The sequence below is a fragment of the Hydra vulgaris genome, chromosome 02 (assembly GCF_038396675.1).
Source record: "Hydra vulgaris chromosome 02, alternate assembly HydraT2T_AEP".
In the NCBI taxonomy this organism is placed as follows: Eukaryota; Metazoa; Cnidaria; class Hydrozoa; order Anthoathecata; family Hydridae; genus Hydra; species Hydra vulgaris.
In genome coordinates this window covers 19,664,087-19,685,842 of record NC_088921.1, presented here as the reverse complement: position 1 = coordinate 19,685,842, position 21,756 = coordinate 19,664,087, and the positions used below count along the sequence as shown (strand labels likewise).

The 21,756-nt window shown below is 27.4% G+C and overlaps 1 protein-coding gene across 3 annotated transcripts in view; it reads left to right on the top strand.

Annotated features, from left to right (window-relative positions):
- The first annotated feature begins 334 nt into the window (after positions 1–334).
- The window catches only part of LOC136076808 (NACHT, LRR and PYD domains-containing protein 14-like), a 40,196-nt gene continuing 18,774 nt past the window's right edge, over positions 335–21,756 (top strand). Inside the window, exons 1-3 of one of the 3 annotated variants that reach the window (XM_065790271.1) lie at positions 335–640; positions 2,769–3,027; positions 12,577–12,612. In XM_065790271.1, the coding sequence (XP_065646343.1) occupies positions 2,781–3,027; positions 12,577–12,612 (283 nt within the window). In that variant the 5' untranslated portion in view covers positions 335–640; positions 2,769–2,780. Of the gene's footprint in view, positions 663–2,148; positions 2,338–2,768; positions 3,028–12,576; positions 12,613–21,756 lie in introns of those variants that run through there. The other 2 variants (XM_065790272.1, XM_065790273.1) reach the window with 2 other exon arrangements.

The following is a 21,756-nucleotide window of genomic DNA, read 5'->3' as shown; positions in this document are numbered from 1 at the left end:
AAATATTAACTTTTTTTATGTTGAGCTAGACTTACTTAAATACATTTGACTTTCTCCTTTTGTACGTAATAATTTTAATATGGCGTTAAGTCTCAAAAGTATATATTATTTAAGTGCCTTATGATTAAAATAATATACCATGAAAAAATTTGAAAGATATCAGTTTCCTGACATTTTTTTTCTAAAATTTTGTTTTTTATTCAAGTACAATAATTATAATTATTATATTTCTTTTAATTCAATATTTAGGTGTTTTTACTTTCGTTTCCAGTCTTTTGAAACTTTGTTTTTTGTTAGCGTATGAACAATATAATACTTATTTTTTAAGTGTTCGGGTGCATACCCGACTTTCACCAACTTATCAATTTAAAAAATCAAAAAATTTCATCTCCTGACAAGTTCGGAAATCTCCTAGTTAAGTTTCAGATAATCATCCAGAAAGATTTTCAGACAAACCGCAGCTAATGTGTAACATGAGAAAACAATCAAGTACGCCAAATCATGTAAGCCAATAAATGGGTGTGTGGCTTTCTTATTAAGTCAAGTTACTGTTGTGAATGAAAATAAAGTAATAGACTTTCCACCTACTTTGAGACTTCATCTTTTGCATTTAGTATCAACAGAAAGTTGAATTAAACAAGTGTGAAAGTTGACTTAAACAAGTATATTTTTTATTATTTAAAGATTGAGAATAAAGATATTACAAGTTTTCAAAACATTTAATATTTTTAAAATATATCGAGTATATAAAATTATACATATATATACAGTATATATCGAGTATATAAAATTATATATCTATGTATATATATATATATATATATATATATATATATATATATATATATATATATATATATATATATATATATATATATATATATATATATATATGTATATATATATATATATATATATATACATATATATATTTATATATTTATATATATATACATTTATATATAGATACATATACATATATAGATACATATATATATATATATATATATATATATATATATATATATATATATATATATATATATATATAAATATATATATATATATATATATATATATATATACATATTATATATATATATATATATATATATATATATATATATATATATATAGTATATATATATATATATATATATATATATATATATATATATTATATATATATATATATATATATATATATATATATATATATATATATATATATATATATATATAATATGTATATTATGTTAGTGTATTTTACAAATAGAGTGCTCAATGTTCTTAAAGAACAGAGCGATAATTAATTAGTAAAAAACACTTATCTAACTTTTATCTTCGAACTGATGTTTCACCATTGCTGGATCATCAGGAAGAGTTCTTCCTGATGATCCAGCAATGGTGAAACATCAAGTCGAAGATAAAAGTTAGATAAGTGTTTTTTACTAATTATATATATAATATATATATGTGTGTATAACTTAGAATCAAAAGATAGATGTGACACTTTGCTATAAATTTACAATAATTTCTACTCACCAGACATTTCCAGAGAGTTAGAGAGCGCTAGAAATTGTTCACAATTTTGAAAAAGAACCAACATCTAAACCACGAATCAAAAATTGTGAATTTTTTCTTCAGAAAAGGTTTTTTTTTTGAGATATTAGTAACTTTTATATACAAAAGGCTATTAAAATTTTTTTTCAGGGCACTGTCAAATATGAGACATGTATTTTTTTCTGAAATCAATGTAGTTAAGTCTATTAAAACATTAGAAAAAAAAACCCTTATTAAAACCAGTGTTGATCATAGGTTACCGATGGTTTGAAGTGGAGGCACATTTTCTTATGTTTCAGCCAAAGCCATTTTTAGAAATCCATAATAATTTTTACTGAATTGTATTTTATCAGTTAATTTAATTATCTAATACTTTGGAAGCCTTCCATTTATAAAAATTTAAAAAAACGTCTTTTCACTTCTTAAATTGCAGATTTTGTATATTGGCTCATCAAAAATCAATTTTTTATATTTGCAAGCGATTTTTTAGGTTTTTTAGCTTGCCATTATGAATAAAATACGATGTTCATAAATTAAATGGCAAAATTTTATTAAAGTAAGTCTAGAGTTGTATATAACAAAAACAACTAGAAGGTTTTCTGAATATATGTTAATAGAATATAGAGCTTCAAAGTATGAACAGAACATGTTTTATTGATATTAACCTACCCACCAAGTTTCATCAAAATCTGAAGGGGTTCATGTTGAACCTTGGTCCAGTTGGCATAGAATGAATCATAAGCTATGCAGTTGCTTCATCCTGTATTAGTTTAAGTAAGTAGTTGCTTTAACTTTTTAATAAACCCATTAATGGAATACATTAACATATTCAATGTGTAAATACAGCAATTTTGGTATTTTACATATCCTGTTTTACTATGATATTTTACACCTGTTAATAGAATCAGCGTCTTCAAAAAAGAGTTTCAAAAGTCTTACTACCTGTTGACTTAAGAACCATGAGCTGTACTCTTATTAAAATATAACAGGAGAGTTTCATATAACCATTCAAATAAGGCACTATTTAAATGGTTATATTAAACTCTCCTGTTATATCTTATATTATATCTCCTGTTATATCTGTTATTATAGAAAACATAGTATTTTTGTATACTTATTTTGTTAAGCAATTATTATTTATAAAATTTTTTTTACATTTGTAAAATGTTTAAATATTTAAAATGTTGCATAAAATTTTTATTTAGTTTTTTGAAGATATGGATAATAAAAAATATAAAGAAGCTTTGCTTAAAATTGCAAACAATTTGTTGGATACAGATGTTAAAGCAATTCAATTTTATTATTCACAACAAATTGACTATGGTCATCAAGAAAAGATTACAACTCCTATTGACTTAATTCAAACTTTAGAACGTCATAATCTTTTAGGGGTTAATAACTATGAAGCTTTTTTTGAGGTACTTAGACTTATTGGTAGGAATGATCTGATAAACTTTTTTCCTGGTGAGTGTAATAAAAGTATTATATTGAAGCATTACACACATTTATTTACATCTATCAGATTTAACTACTCTGAAATGTCACTAATGATGTCATACTAAAACAGCCAATAAATTGTCACATGAGAATTATACAGTTTTACTGATATTTTTATGTTTTAAAAATTTAACTTTTGATATTATATTGTTAAAATGTTTTACTTTAGTTATTCTCTATAATTAAAAATTGTTTCTTGTCTGTTATTTATGTTTCATGGTTAAGCATATACTAAGGTGGAAGGGAGGAGAAAGGGGTCCAAAACTTTATATTTTATCTTTAACCAGTTATTCTTAATTAAATTTTTTAGAAAAGTTTAAAAAAGAATTCTGTGTTTTCTATTTTTTTGTGGTTGGTCTTCTACTTTAAGCCTACCACAACCACAATCACTTCTACTTCTATTTAAAAGTTTTTAAAGATACTACAAAACATAATAAATAAAAATATTTGCAGTGGTTTCGTAATGTGTTAATGTGTTTTCTAATGTGTTTTTAAATGATATGTGAGTATACTATGCGTGTGCATATATGGGTGTATGAGTTATATGGAGAAAGATTCTCCATAATAGAAATGCAACTTGCACTGAAAGTATTCAGCTGTTGAATTTTTAGAGCAAAATAAATCACTCCAGAAGAAAATGACAGAATATCTAAGTACAATAAAATGATAGTGAAGCTATAGTGAACACATTCATTGATTCTAACGTACTCCCAACATGCAACATATGTAAAAAATCTAAAAAAGATGCATGCGTATTCTCTTGGTCTAATTGCAGGCAATGTTGTGCAGGCTATTTTAGAGATATAGTACCTCACGTAACTGACTCTTCCACTCAAAACAAGTTGGGATCTTTGCATCTTCTGGTTTACGTATTATTTGAGGATATTATTTTGTTTTACCTACATGAACAATTGCTTCAAAAACTACAGCAAATATTGCAGATGGAGTAAACACGACATTGGAAATGTTAAAGAAAGACTCAAAAGAACTATACAAGGAGGCAGATGTTCATATGACTGACACTAAAGTTTATAATATAGGATATATGAAAACACAGCTGATATATTTAGAAAAGTTCCTGCTGGTCAACTGCTTTACACTTCACATACAGCTTTAGGTTTTGACATAAAAACAGCTGTAGAAAAAGCCTTAATTCAAATTGAAAATGATATGAATATGGATAACCTTTTAAAGGGTTTTCTTTTAGATTTATCTATTAACAAAAGTTTTGAAACGTTATCATTAACCTTTCTATCATGGTTATTAAAATTATTTGTTCTGAGTTTTATTCAAAAAACATGGAATTATCATAAAGAATTAAAAACTTTTATGCCTTATGTAAAAATAATACTTTTTTTTTTGAATTTAATTTTAAATCTTCTTTTATAAAAAAACTATATAAATATTAGGGATGCGCCTAACCCGGTTTTTGGCCAAACACCGAGTCCGAACGTTCGGCCATAAAATTTTACTGAACACCGAACGGTTCGGCAACCGAATTTTTACTATTTTTGAAAAAATAAGACAGTTTTGAAAAATTGTGTTATAAAACATTTAACATTTTATTGTGTTATTAAAAATTTGTTAAAACAAAGGTTTATAAATTTTGTTTGAAAAATTATAAAGTAACTTTGAAAAGTTAATTTATTAGTGGATGATTGTTTGTGGTGTAAAGAAAATAAATGTTAACATTTTTATTTGTAGTGTAAATAAAAATGTTAACGATTTTTTTTGAAAAAATAATACAATTACTAAAGTTAGGTAATATAAATAAATGTATAACCTGTAACGTATTGGATAAAATAACATAATATGTAACATGTTCGTTATATTTTAAGATATATTTACACAGTTTAAATTTAAAGTGCTTTAATTTTGGTTGAACTTTTTTTTATAATTTAGAAAAATATATTATTCTTTGAAAAGTATAAAACAATGTCTTCCGAAGAAATTTCTTTTAAAAGTACTGTGTGGAAATACTTTGAAGTTTCTAAGAAAGACATTCGTTTTTGTATCTGCCTACAATGCAAAGCAATACTCTTTAGAGGTGGGAATTGTCCAAAGACATTTACCACTAGTGTAATTAGGCGCCATTTAAAAAAGCACCTTGTGGAGTATGTATTGGCTGAAAAAGAGTCAGATAAAAAAAAAATTATTGAAACATCGACTGTTTCTACATCAAGTGATTCAGAAATAATAAAACAATTAACATTAGTAGAGAGTATTAATAAAAAAGGGTTATGGAATATTAATTACCATAGAGCAATCAAGGTTCACAATTGCATTGGAGAAATGATGGCATTTGATATTCAACTATACACAATTGTAGAAGATCTTGGTTTTAGAAAACTAATTGAAGGGATATGCCCTAATTACCAAATACCCAGTAGGAGTTACTTTAGTGAAAATATTGTTCCACAAATATATGGTAATCTGTTTAATTCAATCAAGAGTAATATATCTTCTGCCAGTTATATCTCCCTTACAACTGATATTTGGACAGCAAATAGTTTAAATGTTGCCTTCATAGGCATGAAAGCACACTGGCTCAATAATGAATTTTCCCAACAGAGAACAGTACTCAGAGTTATGCATTTTCCAGAAAGTCACACAGGAAAAAATATAAGTGAGTATTTACATAAAGGTTTGCTAAGTTTTGAAATTCCGCACTCAAAAATTCACATTGTTTTACAAGATAATGCTGCCAACATGGTAGCTGGCATTAGAGACAGTGGTTTTAAGTCAGTTTCATGTTTTATACATGCAATACAGTTATGTGTACAGGACTCAATTTTGTCGCAACAATTTGTGAAAGAAATTTTAGTTTGTTACAGATGTCTGGCAACACATTCACCATTCACCAAGAGCAGCAGCATAAATAGAAGCAATTCAGGAACAACTTGGTACAAATAAGCATAGGTTAATACAAGATGTTACTACAAGATGGAATAGTTCTTACAATATGATTGAAAGGATGCTTGATTAAAGAGTTCCTTTGGCAACTTATACAGCTGATCATGCTACCCAATCAACATTAAATTCATTCCAATGGGGCTATTAGATAAAGTTTTTCATATTTTAGAACCATTTAAAACTTTACCTGTTAATCTCAGCAAATGTGAGGCATTTTTATCAGATGTTATTCCTTCGATTATGGCTCTTAAAGTATTTTTTAATCAAGCATTAGTTTGTGAGGCATTTTTAAGTATAAATACTTTAGTTGAACAATTGAAAGAGTCAGTAGCCAAAAGACTGAGTATATTTTTACATGATAAGTTTTAATGTCTTTCCACTTTTTGTGACCCTAGGTATAAATTAATGTATCAAAATGAAGATATGAATGTAATAAAAAATTGGCTAAATGAGCAGATGCAAGAAATGCAGCAACATAATTTAGAACTTGAATCCTCTGATTCAGATTGTGAAGAGCCCACAGTAAGTGACACAAATGAAGTGTTTGTGAAACCAACAAGTGATGATTGATTTTCATGATTTTGACATTTTATTTTTCTGAAATTATTGATTTGTGATTGTTATTACTATTACATAATACAATTATACAATAATAACAAAATACTTAATTGGAGTGTTATTATGGAACTCCATAATAATGTTTTTCCCTAAGTTTGTTTCTTTCAAATATTTTTTTTATCAGTTAAACAAGTTGAGTAGCAAGCTTGTAAGAAACTTTCTCTGTAGAGAAATTTATTTATTTTACCTCAGCAACAATAGGCATCACGTTTAACAAACTTAAGTTCAATAAAATAACTTTTTCGTTTAAATTCCTATTTGTTATTTTAAGATTAACAATTGGTGATTTTATAATATTAGATTTTTGTGATGAACTAAAATAATACTCAATTGATGCAGGGGTATTTATTTTACAATTATTTTAGTTAAGTAATAGTTTTGGTAAATCTGTTATTCCATTTGGTCAGATTAAATTTATTCTGTATTGAAAATACATAATAAAATTTAAACCAAAACTGTATTGAAATTCAATTATTAAATCATTTGTACTTCTATGTTCAATTGGTACGCTTTTTTTGATAAAAACTTTATCCATTTAAACTGTAGCTATGGTACGAGTTAAATTTTATTTATATTTAGATAAATTTATGATAAATTCCAAATTTGCATTATTGGCCGAACATTTGCTAAGGTTCGGCCGAACCGAACGTTTGGCAAAACAGCCGAACGTTCGGTTTTGCCGAACGTTCGGCGCATCCCTAATAAATATATAATTATGTTGGAGACTAACATAAATATATCACTAATAAACTTAACTATAATGTAATCAAACTATGAATTTTGATAACATTATAGTTACCTTAGTCATGGGAGTATCTTTTTGACTTCAAGTCTTTGCACCATTTTTTTGTAAAATTAAAGGAAAAGTCACACATTCTAAATTGCAATATTATTTAGCAAAATGCATTCATGTTTATCTTATGATGTCATAAATAAACAAGTTTTTTAATTTTAAAAAGCCATGTGTTCAAGGAGTATCAAAAAGACTCAGAAAAAGCCATCAATTTTAACAGTTTTGTGGTAATATTTCTTAATATTCAAGCCATTTGAGAAATAAATATTCAAATAAATTTGAAGTATTTCAGAAAATGGGTCCTATTGTTAAAAAAACCTGAAGTATAGAATGCAGTTAGAACCAGCAACAGATACAAGTTAGACAAAGCAGATTAACTAAAAAAGAACAACAAGCTTTACCTAAGGCGACTAGGAGAAATTCTATTTTAGTTTCTTTAAAATTACAAGGTGGTCCATTTACTTGTAAATCAGATTTCAACAAATATTTTGAAATAAACAATATTTGTTAAAATGCTAAAAATGATTGAAGAATAAGATTTTAGAGATAGTTGGTCAATTGCTGCAGAGATAAACTCTATTTAAAATCATGGTTGTTGATAAAAATACAAAAAATGGCCATCATATATAAACTGAAGAATATGCTACTAACTTAAAGTTTCTACTTGGAAAATCCTTACAGTCATCTATTACCTATGATGACTTCAACAACGTTATTTCGCACTTTGGAAATCGAAGCAAGTTGTTCTTAATATAGTTATAAATTTAATTTAATTACTTTAGTAAATTGTTCTTAATATAATGTATGATGTATAATTTTTTGAGTTCTTTTTAACTAGACATAATGATTTCATATTTTGATGAAAATGAAAAAATATATTTACCATGGGTTCTACTTTGCTTAAATTTGAAAATAATGATTTAATTTAACAATTGAATGTTTTGTCAAAATAGTCACTTATTAAAATTGAAGTAGAAGGCTAAATATTTATAATTAAGTATAAATATTATATTTGAAATTAGAATGTAAAATTATTTAAGAAAATAGGTTGAACTACAAAAAATCTAAGAAAAGGTAATTTTGGACTTCAACCCTCCTATTCTGTTAAGAACATTAAGCACTCTATTTTGTAGAATACATATTAAAGTTGTATATATATATAATATATATATATAATATATATATATAATATATATATATATAATATATATATAATATATATATAATATATATATAATATATATATATATATATATATATATATATATATATATATATATATATATATATATATATATATATATTTATATATATATACACATATATTAAGTTTTATTACCTAAAAGTTTGGTTAGCTGTTTTATCATTGTTACAATTCATTCAATACAATATTATTGGTTCTTTTAAAAAAAATTTAATAACAAATATTTGTTATTATCATATATCCAGCGATACATTATTTTGGTTTTTCTTATAAACATGATTTTTTAAATATATATTTAAAACATAATATATGTCAAATTAATGGTTTGAATCAAGATAAATGCTGTTGGTATTACCTTGCTCAGCTAGTTTATCCATGCAGTGGCCATTGTTTGAGTTTCTTGAGTTTGTACTTTATAGTTATAGCTTTGAGAGAGGGTTGTATCAGTGCAATTTCACGTAAAAAATATCCAGGACTTGCTAACCTAAGTCTTAAGCAAGTTTTGCTGATTTTCACACTACTTAAAGATTTTAATAAATTATGAACATCCCCAAAATTTCATCATCTGATTCCAAATGGTTTCAGAGATATAACTATGTAAACTTTGCATTGAACCAACAAAAATATGCTATATTGAAAAGAATAGGGGTTTGTCTTTGATTCTGTTCTGTGTGTAATGGAAAGCTAAAAATATATACACGTACATATTTTGAGTGAAGGAATCTAATAAACAAACTAAAACATTTAAAAATAAACATAACTTCTGAAATTTCAACCTTTTCTGCAATTTTACTGGGGCAAATTCAATTGCAAAAATGCCGATGTGGCTCTTTTTTTTTTTTTTTTGGTATGTTTTTCTGATTAGTTTATTTAGAGTTGTTACAAAAAATTGGAGAGTGTCTATTCTTAAATAAACCAAAAAAAAAAAAAAGGTCACATTTACTTAAATTTGTTACTTATAAAACTTTATAAAAATAATTTTAATTTAATATTAATAACATCATTTTAAAGTTTTTTTAGTTGTTTTTAATAATGTCATTTTAAATTTTAGCATCCAGTTTGTGGTAATGAACCAGTTTTTAACTCACCAGCGGATATATATGATAAACATATGCACCAGGATTTAGATGATAAACTATTAAAATCTATACTTAGACAGTCGATCTAATTCAAATAAAAACTTAAGATTAAGGCTGATATTAAAATCATCTCCTGAACATAATTCTTTATTAGATGAATTATTATTATTATTATTAATTGTTGTTTTATAAAACAACAATTAATAACAACAACAATAAACAAAAAGTACTCTAATTTGATGTTGAAGTTTAAAAAACTATACTAAAAACACTAATATAGCCATCTTTTTAAAATGTCTTTTGATCGGTTTTTGTTTAGAAATAAATTTTTAATTACTGTTAAAAAAAAGGCTGTTAATAACAGCTAATAAATAAGTTTTTTGTTTGGTTGTTTTCAATTTTAATTTTTCAAAACTTTGTTGCTATCAGAAACGCTCAAATCGCCTCTCCCCCTCCTTATATCTCTCCATTTATAACATCTGGACAAAAATATAAAACTTAACTTGTCTATTGATCCTAAAAAGTTAAGTAAGTTTATTGTGCTAAATTATAAATGCAAATGACGAATATATTTTATAATCATTTCTCTGCTTTTAGTTACAACATCCTCCACAACTGTAAACACAATTGAAGAAGACTGTACAAACTTAAAAACATCACCTGCTGAAATAGAAATAACACATACCGCTAATGCAGTATGTGTTATTTCTATTTCCAAATCCCTTGTTTGTTGCTGCTTGAACTGTTTTTCGAGATAAGATATCAAAGTTTTACTTACAGTTAAGAGAAAAACTGAAAACAAAATCTTCCTGAACTATGTTATCTTTTTATTTATTAGGTTAACAAAAAAATTAATATAAAGTCCTTTTATATAATTTACTTGCCTATTAATCACCCAGCTATTAATGGGCCGACATATTCTTATGCACCATTGGACATTATTATTCGACATTACTTCTAAATCATCTCATAAAAGTGCGATAGGAGAGAGATCTTGTGATTGGGGCAGCCAGATCATTCTATTTAATATTTGATCAGTCTCGAACTCAGTCAAATAACATATACAATGTTCTAAAGATTTTTTACTTTTTTCATTTTTAAGTCATTTTCTTTTAAAAAAAATAAATGGTTGCCCATTAACCCAACTTTCCAATCGTATAGCGTGACTTTTTAAGTGTCCAAGTGAACTTTTTGTTATTATTTCCTCTGTTTTTACAAGGTTACCTGTGGTATTCCGACCAAAACAGCCCTACACCTTAACACTAAATCTACCATGTCTTGCAGTTGATAATACATTCTATTTTATCATCTTTTTCCAAACAATCTTTTTTTGAAATCAAAAATTTAAAACTTTAACACTCCAGTCCACATTTACAGTCATTGATGGTTCATTTTTTATGTAGTTTTGCCCACATGATTAGCTAGGTTATATCCTACAAAGGTAATGATCTGTGAGAAAATTATTTTCTGATCTGCAACTTTACAAAATTTTAGATAAAAAAACTTTAACTTGAATGATAGGTTCTTATCATCTTCTAAGAATATGTACTTTGAAAGACCATCTCTGATATATGGAGAGCATAAAAGATCGTTTATGAAAATGTTTTTTTAAACAAATTCGTTAACTTATCTGAAAAACACCTTTGCTTAACATCAGTTTATGCAATTATTTGCTGTAATAAAGAGACATTATTTAAATGCTGCGTTGTTATGTGGTGTTTTTTTTGCTCTGACTTTTGATAATACACTAGTGGAATTAGTTTGGAATTAATTTGATTGAAGCGTTTCTATTCCCAATTGCAATAAGAAAAGAACTGACATTATTGATAAAATTATTTTACAAAAAAAATATCTGATTGTAGATCTAATATAAAATAACTGATGATCTGTTTATCTATTAAGTTCGCAATTTTTTAGATTATTATGCAATTATTGTTAGTCTGGACACCATAAATGATCTATTTTCAAAATAAATTCAAAATTTGCACTTATATTAATATTTGTAGTTCGCACTTTTGCCAGATTTTGTAACTGCTACTCACTAATGCCAGTTTGCTCGTATGCTAATTTGCACATATGCTAATGATTGCAAATTTATTCTGCACACAAATGCCAGTTCGTATTTATGCCAATTCGCACTTGATCCAGTTTTTGCAACTACTTTGCACTTAGGCCAGTTTGCACTTATGCCAGTTCGCACTTATGTCAGTTTGCAATTATGCAATTATTTGCAAATTCTTTTACCACACTTATGCCAAATCAAAATATGCAGGTTTGCACTTATGCCAGTTTGGACTTATGGTAATTCACACTTTTGCCAATGTTTGTAATAATTTTTTTTTTTAAGATTATATTTTTTTAAATAGTTGAAAGTAGTTAAATAATTTTTTCTGAAATTTATTGGTAATCTATTAATTTGAAATACTGATTGATCTACCACCTTTATTCAGAATATAAAATAGAACCATGGTCTAACAAATGATACAAATCTTGACTTAAAGTTTTACTTTGCTGCAATACACAGCTCACTTTACTTTTAACATAATTATTTCACTAGGCAAAAAAGAAGCAGTTGGTGTGCAATATAACTTTAAATCATTTAAGTTCAGATTATAAACTTGTTTCTTAATTTTTAGCACGTTTGTAATTATAAAATTAAAAAACATACCATGAAGTAATAATTTTACACAATCACCACTCCAAAACCTCAAAATGTGTTTTGATTAAATTTGAGTGTATATATATATATATATATATATATATATATATATATATATGTATGTATGTATATGTATTTATATATACTTATATATATATAATATATATATATATATATATATATATATATATATATATATATAGAGATATATATAAATAAGCTTATTATCTATACTTTTTGTTTTATTTAGAAACTTCAAATACACCAGAAATTTCTGCTAAGAAAGGTAATAATGTTTTATTTAACATTAACAATGAGAATTAAATGAACTTTTTTTGCCTAAAAGGTACAGTTAACAATGGTGCTTGATTTTGTTTCATTATGGAAGAATACTATACATTAGGGTGTGTCATACTTTTTTTTTTGAATTTTACTTTGCATAGTTTAAAAAAGCGTGAGGTATAATATTAAAAGTTCAGAACCGTGAAAAAAAAAAAAAAAAAAAAGTTTTAGCTACCAGGGAGTCAGTGAGATCATTTCACTAAAAGCCAGGGGGGAGGGGGAGGTAAAAACTTAAAAAATAAAAGTATTAAAAAAAAACAACTTACAAAACGTAGAAAAACGTCATCTCTTTTTGGAAAAAAATTTTTTTTTTGTAAAAACAAGTAGAGGGGTTTGCCCCCTCCCATTGCCTACCACTGAAACTGTAAAATTAGGTTGTTTTGGAACTAAAAATAAAACTTTTATATAGATCCACACAACATTTACTGGCATTTATTAAAATAAAGTACAATAAAGAATAATTTTTGAACATTGTCAAGCCAATAAGGTTTTGTTTAGATAGATTACGTGACATCAACTTCTGTGACAACTCTAGTCCTTTAATCCAACCATCTCTTCTATCTTCTGTAAAAACATTTTCGCATGCCTGGGTAACTTTTTTTACACATCTTTCGACAGCTTGAGTGTGGCAACACCAGTTTGGTACAATCATTGGTTTAAATAAATACTCTTTGATGTCTTTAGTTGTCATGCAACAAGTCAAAGGTGGTTCAAAAGCTTCATTCCAATCAATAAGATCCTTGAGACAAATTGCCTTAGTATTGATATCTGGTGTCCTTCTTGGTCTAACAGATAGATCTCCTAGTTGTTCATTTTCATCACCTTCTCCTCTTATTTCTAGAATTTTGAGTACACTGAAACTTCTCTCTTCTTTATTTTCAGAACAAAGCATAGTTTGAAAAATAGATTCAGAGAAGGCATACCAAGCAGATCGCTTAATAGTTGGAATGACAATATTCTGAATATCGAGTGACTGGTGTTGAAGCAACTTAAGCTGGTAAAGAACATGTTTTGGTCCTTCTGTCCAACTATGTTTAACTTTGATGTTAAACCAGACAGGAAAGTACACTCCTACAATGAACTCAACTAGTTTAAGAAGTTTTTGGGCTGCATCGCCTTGAAGACCATGATGAGATACCCAAATTCTACATATTCTATTGGCTGTTGTTAGCCATCTGGCCATGTTAACAGGGCCAATTTCAAGAAGTCCTAGTTGCTGAGGAACATGACCACTGCGTATAGCGTTAACTATTTGATAGCCGTAATACTGATCTGTAGAAAGGTCGTTAACCACATTACTTAAGTTAATTAGAGGCTCACCAGTTTCAACTTTACTAAAAAAAGGGTTAATTTCAAGATTGGTTGCTTCATCAAGTAAGCTTCCAATGGGTCCACTCCATTTTTTACCGTTTTTAGATTCACCATCTAACAATTTAATTAGACGTTTGAGTGGTAATTCATTGGTGTGTAGAGCACATACAATCCAATTTAACTTTCGCCCTAATTTCAGCTCCATAAAGTGCATTACTCTTCCTTCACAACCAGTGTTTACATTGGTAGAGTCTCCACCAATTGCTTTTAAGTGTACATTAATGTTCCTCATTGCAGTATACTCAATAATCTTATCTGCTATAATTTCAAAGTGGTTCTTTTTTGCTTCTTTAGCTGGAGTGAAATGAAATAAATACTTACCATCACCAGAACAAATAGTGTAATGTTCTTCTTTAACTTTAGCCGGATACTGTCTGTCTGATCCATCTACAGTTAAAAATACTTTAGTAAGATCTTTTCGTCCATCAAAAAATATGCAGTCAATAATCTCTTTATTGCAATAATCATCAAACTGAATAGCAACTTCATTCATTACTTTATCCCTAGCTCTCCGAACTTTACTGTGATCTATTATTAATCTAGTGTCACTTTGGGATACAAGTCCGCCATCTACCCATGCTGCAGTAGCTATGACTGCAGTTGCTCCTAAACCAACACCATATCGAATACTGGCCAATGCAATATTAGAGATATCTTCATAATTTTTAGATTTTTTAAAATATTTTGTACAAGGCTTTTGAATAGAAAAAATCTCATTTTCATCAGATTTAAACTCTTTATAATTATCATGTTCGTTATCTTGTTCATTTTGAGTATTATTTTCTTCTTGTGTTGTGTGTTTTTTTTCTCTTGTTTGTTTTTCTTCTTCTCTTCTTCGTTTGCAACTTTGTACTTTTTTGAACCTTTTGGACTCCATCAAATCAGCAGGTCCAAGTTAATATGAACTAAAAGATCCAATCTTTTCTCTTTGGGCTAAAAAAAGGTAGCAACATTTTGCTTACAACTAGACAAATTAAAATAAAATTTTCCTTTTAAAATAATCAAAGAGATCAGTAAAATATTATTAAATTTGATTTTCAGCTTTACTAACACTTTTATAATGGTTGTCGTATATTCACTCATACCTTTTATATAAACCAGCTCAATAATTGGTATTTTTCTCTCCCTAGGACAGATGCAGGTAATGTGGGCACCAAATTTACAGTCAGGAGGACAGCATTGCTCAAAACAAAGAACTATTTTACAGTTGCACTCCACCAAGTCAAATAGTTTGTCAATAACGAAGTTAAACTTTTGTTTTATAACTTTACTTGCTTTGTTTTGAGAAATTATGAAAATATCAAAAATTCACAATTTTTGGCAATTTTCAAAGCAGTTCCCTGGTAGCTTAAAATCCTTTAAATTCAATTTTTTTGATATTTCTGAATTTAATATGTTAAACCTCACCCTTTTCTTAAAAATGCCACTGATAAGTATGAATTTTAAATTTTGTCCATAGTATGACACACCCTACTATACATCAAGTTAGCATCATGTTAGCTTCGTTCGGTTGCTTTTTTAATAGTCGTTACAATCATTAGTTGTTTTTTTTTGTCAGTTGCTCATGTAAGTGATCATTGGTTATCAATGGTTATTATTATTGGTTGCTTTAAAGCTTTTAAACAATCAAATAATAAATATTACTGTTTGAATAACACAGTTTATAATATTCATTTATAAAGTGATTGTTTTGATGTCTCATATAAACATTTATCAAGTGTTATGTAATATTGATTTTTCTTAGAAGCATAATATAAAACAAAAAGTTTGAAGTTGTTTAAATCTTGTTTAAAACTAAAAATTTGGATTAATATCCCACTGCATCCTTAGTATTATCTTGCTCAACTTGTTTATCTATGCAGAGGCCGTTCTTTGAGTTTTTTGAGTTTGTATTACATAACTTTTAGAGAGGGTTCTATTAACAAAACAAATTATATTTTGTTTTATAAAACATGGGTTTTAATTACAAAAGTTTCTTTTTTTTTTTTTTGTTTTCACCTAAACAATATCTTTTTAATCTTTTTAAATGTTTTGACAAAAATTTGTCAAAACATTTAAATGATTATAATCATCTGTATCATTATTGTGCATTGAAATTAATTTTATTCTAGAGAAACTGCAGTTCTTATATTTTGTACCTTTTTTTCAAAATAAGAACAACAATAATAAATTAACAAATCACATGCTTTAGATGTTTATAAAAAATTCAGTTTTTTAACAGAATAAATTTTTTTTCTTTCGAAAAATAAACTTTTTTAAAAAGATTTTTTTTAAAGTTAAAAAAAGATTAAAACAATTAATTTTTAATTAAAAAGATTAATTTTGAATAAAGATTATGTGTTAAATAAGATATGAAAAAAAACTCAAACTCCTTCTTCATATATTAGGCTGGTGTAGTTGTAAACCTGTGTTATACTAAAGCCTATAACTTCTGCATTTCTTAATCTCTTACTAAAATAGTAAACTTAGTTACTCATTTTCCTGACAATCCTAATTATTTACCCTTTCTCCTTGATTTATGTCTTGTCTCTGACCCTAGTTTGTGTTCAGTTTCTCCCTTTTCTCCCTTAAGTGATTTTGACCATGCAATGATCACTATAAATCTTTCATCATGTACTTCTTATCATGGCACTAGCTGACTAAGTTTCTTTCAATGATTTTCTTTGTGATTTCCTTTGGCTTATGTCTTTTTCTCTTAGCTGATAAATGTGCCTCCTACATAACCTCTTGGATTCGGGCAGGAATTGAAGCTTTTATTCCTTCACATTAGTTCCAAGTCTCATTCTACTCCATGGTTTCAAACTTGTGCTGCTGCTATATCTAATCATAATCATTTTTTCATCTTTTTCTAAAGAACTCTCCTTAGAACAAGCGATTATTTACTATTGCACGAAATCGGTGTAAAAAGGTGCTGTCTGATGCTAAGTTATATATCAGTTAGTTCTTATTATTTATTATTATAATTGTTATTCTCAGTTCACTAAATCTCATATCTTATCTCAGAAGTTAGGCTCTAGTGACTTTTGAAAATTCTTCAACATCGTCATTAACAAGGGTAGGTCTAAAATTCCATCTCTCATTCATAGGACTGATCTTATTAACTCTCTCAAGGATAAAGCAGAACTATTTGCAAAGAACTTTTATAAACTTCCTGACTCTTGAGTCTTATGACCATCCTTATCTCACATGTTTAGCTCTAAAGACTTAAAATTCTCAACAGTGTCAATAAAAAAGGTAAGTCTAACATATTATTTCTAATTTATCTGATATCATTACATCCCTCAATGCAAGGCTGAACTATTTACAAAAAACTTCCTCTGATTCGATTGTTGAATATTATGGCCATTCCCATCCTTCCATTCCAATTAAACAGGTTAACCCTTTGTTAGAAATTCAAATCACTCCAGCTTCAGTAGCTCAAGTCATGTCTCAATTAAACTCTCCAATGGCTTGTAGTGCAGACAACATTCCTGTTGTCTCACAAAACTGTGCTCCAGGACTATCTAAACCATTGAAAAAATGCTTGACTGAGTCTTGTTTTCCTGTCTGCTGGTAAATGGCATCTGTTGTTCCAATTTTCAAAAATTCTGGAGAACTTTTTGACCTCTCCAATTATCATCTGATCAGTCTTCTTACTGTTATTTGCTGTCGGACAATCAATTAACTTTTCGATCCTCCTGCTCTCTGACTGACTTGTTAACTTCTGTGACTGTATATATATATATTTTTTGACAAAGTTTGGCATGCTGGTCTTCACCATAAGCTTGTTTCGTATAGTGTATGTGTGAAGGTTTTTAAGATTATCAAATTGTTTCTTTCTAACCGCTATATTAAAATCATTTTCAAAGGCCAACACTCTTCTTTATTTTCAGTAACTTCTGGGATACCCAAAGGTTCTATCATTTGTCCTATTTTGTTTCTTATCTACATTATCTGATAACCTTACATCAAAAGTAGCACTTTTTGCTGACAATACTTTATACCTCCTGTCTTGACAAAAAGTCGTCTCTTTTCGAATGCTTAGGACAGTCAGCCAAACTAGAACCTGATCACACATCTGTAACAGACAGCTCACTGTGGCTTGTAAATTTTAACTTCAGCAAACCTTAGTTATTTACTACAAACAACTGTAGATATTCCTATATAAATGAATGACAATCCTCTCACTGAGTCCTATTCTTTACGTCTTCTTGGATTGTCGTTTACTACTGACCTCTCATGGAAACCTTATATACAATCAAATAAAGAGGAGTAAACTTAGCATCCGCTAAGGTTGTTCCTTTTTATTGTGTTAGCTGTTTTCTTACCTCTGATTCAATCTTCTACCTCTAAAAATCTCTTATTCATCCCTGTATGGAATGCTGTTGTCCTATTTGGGCTGGTTTTTCTGATGGTTTTTCTTCTAGACAAGGTCCAAAAACGCATTGTAACATAGTTGGATCCGCTCTATCTGCTAAACTTGAGCCTCTTCCCTATCAATGTAAAGTTGCATCTCTTTCTCTTTTCTACAAATACTTTCATGGTTTCTTCTCAAAGGTTCTATCATCTCTAGTTTTATCAAGTAAAACTTATTCTTGATAGACTCATCATTTAGTTAAGTCTCTTTTGTTTACTGTATCTTTTCCTGCATGCTCTGAAAAATTTTATTTGCCTAGTTTTTCACCCCGCACTTTAACCTTTTGAATTCACTCCTATTTTAATGTTTTCCTGACTCAAACAACCTACAACTCTTCAAGACTATTTTCAACCGTTTTCTTGCTCTATGATTTCATTCTTTTTTTTCCTAGTAAATCCCAACTTAGAAGTGGTTGCTTGCAGCCTTGTTGGGGGTGAATCAGAATTTAAAAAAAAAAGCTTAGTAAATTTTGTTCAAAATTAAGAAGTTTTTTAATTAGGAAAATTAAGAAGTTTTTTAATCAGGAAAATTAAGAAGTTTTTTAATTAGGTGGAACTGTTAGTAAAACAAAAAAAATATTAGAACAAATAATATATACAAAAAATATATATTACATCTGTGCCATAAAATTTGAGACAGCCAGTCTCAAATAGGTAAGTAAAGTAAGCCATACTTAAATCAATAAAAACTTAAATCACTGAAAACTTACACGATAAAAAAAGATCTTTGGTATGTACATAGAATAAAATATGCAGAAAATAAAAAACTTTATCACAAGACTCAATATGTTTGAATCTGGTCAAGTTTGGTATGGGTACTTCGGGCCTTGGCAGGAGTTAATAAGTACGAAAGCTGAGAAAAGCTCGCCTAAAAAAAACATAATGAGCCATGTTAGCTGCTCCTCAAAATAAAAAAGAAGCAGTTACAACTTTCAAAATGATTTTTTTATATTTGTATATATATTATTTATAATAATTTATTTCTAAAATGATTTCGTCTTTTTTTTTTAAGTTACAATGGTAATGGTTTTCTTTTATAAACAACTTTGCGAATTTGACCATTTTATTGTTATATATATTTAAATACATTCCACTTAAGCATTGCCCGAAAATCCACTATAGCGTTATCTTTTGGCAAGTTTGCTGGATTGTCTTTTTTTTGAACAAATAGTATTTTCTGGGTTTTTTAGCCGATTTGTTACCAAATTAGCATAGTGTGATGTTGCCAAATCGGACCATGAAATGTATTTGGTGTCTTGATTAATAAAAGATTTCAAGCCATTTTGTAAACACTCTTTAAAATAGATCTCTTGGTTTATTGCTTGGCCAGAAGGAATTATATGAATCCTATGTGTTCTATTCGACAAAGTAAAGTAAGACTCATCATCAATAATAAATTCGTGGTTGTGATATTTTAAATAAATTTAACCTTTTTTTTGGTGACCTTAAAAAAAAAGACCATGCAGAACTACTGTTCAGTAGTTCTGCATGGTCTTTTTTTTTCTTTTATAACTAAAAACTTTTAACTTTTTTAAATCATTTTCAGATTCATCTGATATGCTTTTGCTATAACCAAGTCTTCTAGCAACCTTTAAAAGTGACACACCTTTTTGATGGTTAAACATTTTCCTTAATTTGATGTGGTTGTTTTGTGTATTAAAAGTAGGCCTATTTTCATATCCAGGTTTCTGATCCAATGGTTTACTTTGTTGTTCACTTGTGGTCCATGTGGTTTACTTTGATTTTAACAATTCATATAACTTTATATTGTAGCTTTTGAGAAGCCATCTTGAAATATTTTCAAACGACGTGTTTAGCATTATCATGCTTTTTAGGTAAAAATTGTACGCAAAACCTTTTAGGGCTTGTTGATTTGGCATTTTAAATTGGTATCTAAACAAAAAATAGTCAGACAATTTATATACTTCTTGATAGAGGAAAGTTAGAGCATTAATTTGATAACAAATACTATATATTTTATCAAACTTGCTAAATAATTGTTGCTAATTTAAACTAGTCTCAAATTTTATAGCACAGGCATTATTTTTTATAATTTTTTTACACAAACATAACAATACAAAATACAGAAAGAATTTAAAATGAAAAAAGTGCATTTACAAAACAGTTCTAAATCTACTATTAGTAGATCAATAAAGTACAAAAGTATTAATTGTAAATATTATTAAATGTTTTCTAACATCTCTCTTTGATGGCCTCCTTAATGAGGCCATCAAAGAAGAGGTTGTTTTTGCCTTTATCACAGACCCATAATTTATGCGCCCCATAGGATGTGAGCTCTCTATTTTAGCATAAAAGATGTCAGTTTACCTGTTGCCATTTTCATTCTTGTTGCTGTTGTTGCTGTTGTCATTATTTAAAAATATAATTCAATTCAACATAAGTTGTTTCAATATAAAATGTTCAGCAAACATAAAATTTTATTAAATTATAATATCTTAGAAAATCCATTAAAAATAAATTTAAAAAAAAAAAATTATATTTCATATTTTAAACCTCAAAATACACAAATTGCACTTTATAATTATCCTCATTCTGTTGTTGCTGTGGATTTGATTCTAAGTTATATCAATGATATAAAACCTGTTCAGACCTCTCTTCCTATTAATTCATAGTGGTTAATAAAAATTGATCATTTTCTATTATTAGTCATTAAATTATTTTTACATCACTATGGTAACATGTGGTTGTTGATAAAAATTTGTTGTTAAACTTTCTTCAATTTAGGCAAAAATAATTCATTACTAAAAACTTAAACACACTTATTCCATGTTGTTTTTTAAACAAAATCACTTTAAAACAAAAACACATGTTATTTTTTTTGCTTTAAAGATCCTTCTAATAATAGATACTCTTCAAACAATAAAAATGTTTTACTTCTTTAATAATGCATACTCCCAAATTTTGTAACAGTTCTATATATATATATATATATATATATATATATATATATATATATATATATATATATATATATATATACACATATATATATATATATATATATACAGTAAGCGTTTGACAGTAGTTTTGCGCATTTGGGGTTTGTACGCATTTGTGTATGCGTTTATATATTAAAAAAAAAGTAAATTAAATTCTTCAAAAAATATCATTTGAAAGGCTTTTTTAATGAATTTTCTAAAATTTAGTTAAAAAATAAAACGAAAAAAATTTCAATAAACTTAGCTATAAAACACGAAACTAAACAATTTAAATTCCTGTTAGCATTTTAAAAAAAAAAGTTTTTAAAACTCCCATTAGAGAAGAAAAAAATTACTTCAAAAGATTTTTCAACTACAACAAA